Source organism: Oryzias melastigma, linkage group LG13, assembly GCF_002922805.2.
Source record: "Oryzias melastigma strain HK-1 linkage group LG13, ASM292280v2, whole genome shotgun sequence".
NCBI classification, from domain to species: Eukaryota; Metazoa; Chordata; class Actinopteri; order Beloniformes; family Adrianichthyidae; genus Oryzias; species Oryzias melastigma.
Window position 1 is genome coordinate 12,394,383 of NC_050524.1, and position 8,870 is coordinate 12,403,252.

Sequence of the window (8,870 nt, forward strand, 5' to 3'; positions counted from 1 at the left end):
CTCGCTTTTCATGCAGCTCAACTTCATCTTAATGCAATTCAAAGACCTACATTCTACATCAGAGTTGCCGTGGCAACAAAGTTTTCCTCCTCCCTGAGATGCTAGAAGATCAATAGAGTATCCTCAACGGTGTGGCAGGAAATGCTCCGGCACAGATGGCCCTCGGAGAGATTTTGAGCTTTGTGTCCTAGTTAGCATCGGAATACTAAGACAATAGAGCAAGGTCGCCGTTGTAGTGAAGTCGAACAAGTACCCATTGATGTCTGCGTCAGTGTTGACATTTCAAATTCTTAACAAAAAAGTTCATTTTTAAGAAAATAAACAAGAATGAAACTTAAAAATCAAAGCTTTTTGATAGCCTGCCAGTAAATTAGATGACAGTACACCGTCCACTCTGTGTTTCTGCAGGGAAGTGGTTCCACCTTAAAATATTTTAGACAAATTTGTGGTCATCTCATATTCCCGTGGCTCGATCTTAGAAGAAAAAGTGGCTGAAGGCAGAGAGGAAAGTGGAAATTCAAGCTAAACCCACGTCCAGCATTTCTCTGAAACACAGTCTGATAGTCAAAGAAGAATCAACAACACAGGAGCAGCTCTGTTGGTGCTGAGTAAATTTGATGTGTTGTCTTTGGTATGCCCACACCTCTGTTTGATCTTACGCCTCAAGCTGCTCTCCGGCGCTCAGATAATGACATCATACAAGTCCGGATTTTAATGAGGGCCCTGATTGGACAGCACCGCTTCATGGCTAACAAGATTCCCTGACGCATGTCAGGCAGTAGCCATCGAGACAAACCGAGTGTGTGTGTCAGGGAGTGAAGAGGAGAAACAACTGAGAATTTACTGTTCAGGCTGGTGAATGCACAGTTGGTCAATGTAAATCAATAGTAATGCAACTCACAGAGCTTGTTTTCCAGTTTTCTGAACATGACTCACATTTGCAGTGTTGTCTGTTCAAGTTTGAAACTCCAGTACCAACAGCAATTTATGAAAGCCACTCAAATAAGTATGTGAAGGACAAAAACTATCTATCTTTAGCGTCTCACCCACCCAGACATCTTTTGATCTATTTTAAAAGGGTTCCCAGTGGTCTTTTAATTGAGATGTTGCAACTTTTAGCCCAAATAAAAAAAAAAAAATCTGTGTGGTTTTCTAGGACATAGTTTCTGCAGAGCGGCAGCACAGAGTAATGCTGCATTCACACTGGACACAGAAAATTTGTGTCTGCCGCCTTTCTTTTGCCATGCGTCAAGTTTACTGCTTATAGCCACAACTATCAATGTTGTTCTGGAATTCATTCGTTGAACACATCATGGAATACATGGATGATGTTGAGAGAGTAGCTTGGGTCTATATATTTTGGAGAGCCTGCAAACACGTTGCCGGGTTTGGCTTCACCAGATCATTCAGAGACACTCGCAGTACGGTGAATTTCACCATTTACTGCAGAAGCTGTGCCTGGATGATGGCCTTTAAAAACGTTACTTTTGTCTGTCAGTGGTCCAGTCTGATGACTTGCTTTCCCGCATTAACCCGAGAGGGGAAAAATTAAAATAAAACTGGGGGATCTTTTTATTATTGTCTTGATGAAAATAAGAAAAGCATAAGTAGCCCATAAAGCTAATGCAATGGCGCGCGCAGTACAACAGCATCCACGGAGGCTCTCCGTCTGCCGGGTAGCTAACCGCTGGCGGGCCAGCATAGCGGGACCCGCATTCTGGACAGTAGACCTCGCCAGTTCTGCTATTAGCTCTGCTATTAGCTCTGCCTGGGCAACAGTAGCCGCTAGCTTGCTAAGCTATCCACCGGGCCGTTGGCTAGCGTAGCCGTCACGCCAGCTCCATGGGTTCTGTGATAGCTTGTGATAGACTGGCGATCGATCCCGCCTTCGCCCAACAGTAATTTAGACAGCCTCCAGCCACCCCGCTGGGTTACGAAAATTATGGAATTTCAGGACAAAAATCCTCACATTGAGGCGCCATATTGAAATCATTTTTCTACCCTTTGATCTAGTCACTGAAAATGTCACAAACCCTAAGCTGAGTCCCTGATTGGTTGACGCACCGTGTCAAACTTTTCCACACCTGAAACCCAAATTGTTTGCATCTGAAATTTAAACTTGCCACGCCTGCCGCGTTTGGTGTGAATGCACCATAAGCCTGCCCCCATTTCCCATCATCCCATTGTTTACACTCTCTCCAGCTAGCTTACAACCCCTCCCAGTCCCAAGCTAATATTAGGCGATGTAACAAAAGGAGGGAGCTTGTGGCCTGCTATTTCTACTTCACAACTACAAGCTTTTTCACAATCCATTGTCCTGATTCATCACCATTTGAACAAAGAAATACTCAAAAATGTAGTTTAAATCTGAATCTTCTTCATCATCAGAAAAATGTTACAAGAACATGTTAAAAATAGAGTAAAAACACATTTTTCATTAGAGTGGGTTCTTTACCCTTGTGTTCTCTTATGGGGTCCAGATGACCCCATCCTGATATTGTTATGTGATTCCTTCCATGACAAAGGTGAACAGGATTTTATGTCACCAGAGAAGATAAAAAATTCTTGAAAAAAAAATTCAGTATGGTGTCTTGGAGGGGTCCAGATGACCCCACTTTTAATGTAAACATGCCTAGGATAGTACAAGGGTTAATTTTTCACAGAAACTTCATGTAAAAACTTTCTAAAATATTGAACCCTACAGCAGACATTTTACAGTACACTAAAATTCAAGCTGTTGGCATTGTGAGAATTAGAAGGTTTTGCTCAGGGCACAGTCGGCAGCACAATCAGCGGCTTAGGGACGTCAGCAGCACCTCAGCATGCCAGATAAAGGCTCTCTAAAATTAGCTGTGAAAAATTGAATGAAGCATTGCAAACACAGGAAAACACATTATTTGTATGCAAAATCCGCACGCAGCTTTTCTTGAGGCCTTTGGAATAAAAAAAAGGAAAGAGACCCTGATGTTTGGAGCTCTGAAAAAGAGACCCCTTGTGGGATGTGATGGACAGCAACAACATTTGTGGGTTTAGAGACACATTCTGATGAAAATAATGTTTTTAGTGTTTTAAATGTGTCATTTTTTTCATGATGGAGGGTATATATATAAAATTAATTAATGAATTAATTAAAATGTAATTGGAAAAAGCTTGTAAGTGTGACATAGACCTACAATTAGCAAGCTCCTGCTCTGCTCCATTCTGATGCATCCACTTGCAGACGAACAGATCCATGTACGTCTTTGTTTTCCTCGTCTGAGCTGGCATCTGGCTCAAAACTGTTCGACTAGATAGCTGATATGGTAATCTTAGGTTGGGGTTGAAATCCCAAATTTACTATGATCCATTTGCGGTACAACGTTGTGGTGCTGCGTGGGAAGTCCATCAGTAAGTTTACATGGGCTATATCTGAATTTCTTCACTGATTACTATATGGTGCATTTGCCATTTTGTTGTGGTGTCTGAATCTACAAGAATCACTAAAAATTTCCCAGTAGTCTTTGCAAAAAAACAGTGTGCATCGATGCTCACTAGATTGGCAAACCACAAGGCATTAAGCGTGAACATTTTTGTGAAAAAAAGGTGTTTAAATGTATTTTTTAAATAAACCATCAACATTTTCATCATTAGATCAGAGAGGATATTTATAGTAAATAGTTGTCTTAAAATTCTCATGAAATCAGGGATGTCATACTTCCAGTTAAGTAGTGAGTGTGATGTTTGAATCGCTTTTAAAATCCAAAGCACTAGTTAGTCCCATGTTATATAGTTTTTTAGTAGTTAGGGATTAGGGAAGAATTTCGTACATAGCCATGGTTTCTTTTGCGTCTGCAGTCCGCCCCCCCTGGCTCCAGGAGGAGTGGTTTCTCCTGCCCCCCACAAGTCGAGTAGGTCGTCCCGCTCTCCTCACTCATCCAAAACTTGAGCAATCAGGCCCCATGTCCTCTCCTTCCTCACTGAGTCCTTGTGAAGTAAATGTTGTGTTTTTGTACTGCCAAAAGTAAACTTTTATCATCAATGCGAAAATGGACACTGGTGTTTTTAACGTGTGTAATAGAATAAAAGGTTATAAAGTTTTATTTTGAAAGTACAACAGAAGCTTTTATTTTGACATCCGGACCTGTTTCCTGTTTCTCTGTTTTTTTCTGAGACATTGATGCATTACTAGAAACAGAACTCGGACGTAAAGCATGGGTTGCATTAGGTTGGGACAGAAGTGAGATGCAGAAACATTCAAACATACCAGTTAAGGAGCTGTAAGCTAGCGGGAAAGTGTGTAGAAAGATGGATGATGGGAAATGGGGCAGGCTTGTTCCTCATCAACAGCTGTGCCCACAACTCATTTCTAATAAACTTCTGACGTTCTGCAGAAACTATGTTCTAAAAAAACGACACACGTTTGATTTTGTCTAAAAACATCATAATTCTAACTAAAAGACCTCTGGGAAGGCTTTTACAATAGATCAAAAGATGATTAAAGTTTGATCAGGGTTGTAATTTTTCTCTAGCATTAACAGCTCTCACATCAGCACGGAAACATAAGGTGGTATCATCCGATACTCGAACAATATGGCATCAGCACATTGCTGTTTATGTCCCACCTGGGTCTTCTATGGTTTTTACAGTCAAGGATCACTTTTTTACCTCTGCCACCACTGGCATGTTTTTTTCAGAGGCTTTAATCAATACCACTGAATGGGAATCAGAAACACAAATGTCTTCAAAACCTGAAAAAAAATGTCTCCACGGGAGGGACCCGAAACAAGCTTAAATCCGCTGTTTTCACCTTCACTTTCTGTTGCCGTCATTTACATGACACGTTTCTATCTAATTTTGCAGGTTATCAGACGAGCACAGGCAGAGCATGAAAAGGTTATAAAAATCCTCCAGCTCTTTTTGACAAGTGCCCTTTTCTGGCTTTAATTTTCCACTCTGATGGAAAATTCAGAGGAAGAAAAACACACACGCTTTGTTACATGACGGGAATGTGCATGGAGTGATTACCTAATGCACAAGTACTGCACTGTGATCACTCAAGCTATTATATGATCCAGTAGTGATGCAGCCTGATAGCACAAAAAACATTCTGTTATTTCCATTAAAATGCTGCGGAGACATGGGCTTCTTACAGCGCTGGTGCAGCCTTTCATCATCCCAGGTGCCATTATTTCTGCAAAGATCCATTTCATTTTATGATTGATGCCTTGCTGGCAGTCTCAGCAATCTCAGTCAGACTCTAGATGTTTGCAGCAGGCTCTCATAAACAATATGATTCTGTTTATTCATTCAAAGATCTATTTTTTTTTTTTTTTGCTCACTACATCTCTTTTTATTTTGTCTCTAACACAGGAACGGAAAACTAATCAGCAATGGACCGGTTGGTGCTGTGCATGCTGCTGTGCGCGGTCCTGGTGAAGGGACACAACTGCCCCGGCCGCTGCATCTGCCAACACCTCTCCCCGACTCTGACTCTGCTCTGTGCCAAGACGGGCCTGCTGTTTGTGCCGCCCACGATCGACCGCAAGACCGTGGAGCTGCGCCTGACGGACAACTTCATCACTATTATCCGCAGGAAGGACTTTGTCAACATGACGAGCTTAGTCCACCTCACGTTGTCCCGCAACACCATCAGCCAGATCGTCCCCCACGCCTTCGTGGGGCTGCGCTCGCTGCGGGCGCTCCACATGGACGGGAATCGCCTCAGTGTCATCAAGAGCGACCACTTTAAAGGGCTCATTAACCTGCGGCATCTCATTCTGGGGAACAACCAGATCCACGAGGTGGCCTCCACCTCCTTTGATGAGTTTGTTTCCACGATCGAAGACCTGGATCTTTCCAATAACAACTTGCGCGGCCTGCCCTGGGAAGCCATAGCCAGAATGAGTAACATTAACACGCTCACCCTTGACCACAACCTGATCGACCACATTGAGGCGGGGACCTTTACGCTGCTCACTAAGCTGGTTCGCCTGGACATGACCTCTAACAGGCTGCAAAAGCTGCCTCCCGACAGCTTGTTCCAGCACGCTCAGGTCCTGTCTGATGCCAAGGGCTCCAGCTCATCCACTCTAGCTGTCAGCTTCGGAGGAAATCCTCTTCACTGCAACTGCGAGCTGCTGTGGCTGCGCAGGCTGACCAGAGAGGACGACCTGGAGACGTGCGCCTCGCCGGAGCACCTCATGGATAAATACTTTTGGTCCATTCAAGAGGAGGAGTTCATCTGTGAGCCTCCATTGATCACCAAACACGTGGCCTCCAAGTCCTATGTGATGGAGGGGCAAGGCGTGACTCTTAAATGCAAAGCTGTAGGCGATCCAGACCCTTTTATTCACTGGCAGTCTCCAGATGGCAAGCTGGTGCATAACAACTCCCGCACCATCTTGTATGATAACGGTACCCTTGATATTCTCATCAGCACGCTGAAGGACAACGGGGCGTTTAACTGCGTGGCGTCCAATGCCGCAGGCATCGCCACAGCTGCCGTGGAGATCACCATGATCCCATTACCCTTGTTCGTTAACAACACGGGCCACATGCGCGAGGACCCTGGCCTCTCCGACATCACCATCCCCTCCAAATCCGGCAACGACACCAAAGGCTACGACAAGCAGAACAGAAGGGTGGAGGTCACCGAGCTGACTTCCTCCTCTGCCGTGATCCGATGGCCGTCTGAGCGCCGCATCCCGGGGATCCGGATGTACCAGATTCAGTACAACAGCACAGCCGACGATACTTTAGTCTACAGGTAAGTCACGATGAAAGCAAATTAATGAGGGTAGAACAAAAGATGGTGCAGCAGAGACTGAAGGAAAAGTGAGACATCTGGAGTTACCATCTGCTGATTGATGCAATGATCCATGGCTGCAGATTAGCAGATCCCAAAGATGCTAAATGGTTCAAAAAGCAAAGGATAAAAAGAACTCCAACAGAGCAGGCTGGGTAAAAAGCTTAAGTACCATAAAAATGGGACTCAGAAGCCTCGTTTGACTGACCAGTACGGTCCAGTATTTTGAGCATTTCCATTAGGGGTGTGTATTGGCAAGAATCTGTCGATACAAATCGCAATACACATATCACGATACACATCATGAAATATAACAAGACGATACGAGACGATATTTCACATTTGTTTTGAAATTATGACTTAATAAAACTTTATCTAAATATTAACACACATTTCACACAAAAATTTAGTAAAATATTTTTGTTTTATGGTCAGAAGAGAGCTAGGGGATATGACAATACATATCGTGTGAGAGATGTGACGATACATATCACGTGGGCGATATGACAATACATATCGTGTGGGAGAAACACTCACTTAAATTGCTGGGCCATTCTAAACCAGACTGTACCACTGAGCGAAAACAAGACTAGAAAGTACTTTTACACATAGTATAACCCTAAGACTCAAAAGAAATACTAATAATACAAAATGTATTTATAGCCACTGACTAACTGGATTATTCCAAGAAGTCGAACTGACTGAAACCCCTACAGGACTAAATGGTCTTGTCAGCATCATTAGAATATAATGTGACAACAACAACAACACAAGGTCCAACTATTTCACAGCATGTAGCTGTTTGTATCATTAGCAAGTGCTGGCATTAATTGGTTGCTTTAATTAGAAGTATCTAATTTGAGGCTTTGCTGTTTGTAGTGGTTGGAAATTATTAAGATCATTTGTTTATTGTGAGAAATAAAAGGATGGCGTGTTGCAGAAACACTTGTGTACTACATAGAAGTCAAAAAACATTAACTGGACCTTGAGGATTTTAATGAGCTTATACTGATTTTTTTTTTTTTTGTTGTGTCTTCCTTTATCTGTCATGATAGTTTTGTTTTTTAAAATTACCAGGGAAGGATTTGTTTTTTATAAAAAGCTGAATCGGCTCTAATTCCCCTGACATTGATTGTACCGGTGCAGCATCTGAAAACATCTTTTACTTTACTTGTTGACACAATCTAAGTATCTATGCGCTTGTTTTGCCAAAAGGGCCCCTAAAATAGTCCTCCAGTATTTTATCTATCAAACATGAAAGACATGCAAATACATTGAGAGCTTTGAAGCAATAATCCATGACCAATATTGATTTGCTCCCCCCACATAAACTAAAGCGTATTTCTCTGCTCTCAGCATCACTGCTTTATGTATCCTTGGAAGAGCGCTGAACGCACAGATGAAGGAAACTGTGTGAGCGAAGTTTGTAAAAATGTGAAGGCTGACTGCTAAAGCTGGAGCACACCAGCCATATTTATGCAACTACTTCAAAATGATGTAGTTTCTCTCAACTTGTTGTGTAAGCTTAGATTCCAGTAAGTCTGGCCTGGCATGTCTTACTCTATTCAGTGAAGTTCACTGGTTTACCCAAAAGTAAGGTACAAAATTCACACTTTGTATTTTGAATTTTATTTTTAAAAATTGAGAATCAAATATTTACCTCAGAAAATTTGAGAAAAAAATATATGGAAAAAATTGTCTTAAAAAAAAGAAAAAAAAATTAAAAACAAAAACAAATTTGAAAAAAAATCATTAAAAACAGAAACACTTCTAAAATTACACTGAAAAACAGAAAAAATCATGTAGAAAAATTGAAAAAAATTATCCAAAAAAAAGAAAATGTGTGAAAAAACATTCTTAAAAAAACAGAAAAATGTATCAAAAAATATCTTAAAAAACAGAAAAAGATATTGAAAACCCCCCAAAATAATTTGGAAAAACAAAAAATCATCCTGTAAAATAATGTATCAAAAACGATCTCGAAATACAGACAAAAATATATTGAAAAAAAACATTATATTGAAAAACACAAAATACAAAAAAAACCATAGAACATTTTTTTTATCAAAAAGTTATAAAAAAATCT

The 8,870-nt window shown here is 41.4% G+C and overlaps 1 protein-coding gene across 2 annotated transcripts in view; it reads left to right on the top strand.

Annotated features, from left to right (window-relative positions):
* lrfn1 (leucine rich repeat and fibronectin type III domain containing 1) overlaps positions 1–8,870 on the top strand; it is a 183,968-nt gene that overhangs the window by 170,143 nt on the left and 4,955 nt on the right. The window contains exon 4 of one of the 2 annotated variants that reach the window (XM_024277408.2): positions 5,350–6,745. In XM_024277408.2, the coding sequence (XP_024133176.1) occupies positions 5,370–6,745 (1,376 nt within the window). In that variant the 5' untranslated portion in view covers positions 5,350–5,369. Of the gene's footprint in view, positions 1–4,963; positions 6,746–8,870 lie in introns of those variants that run through there. The other variant, XM_024277409.2, reaches the window with a different exon arrangement.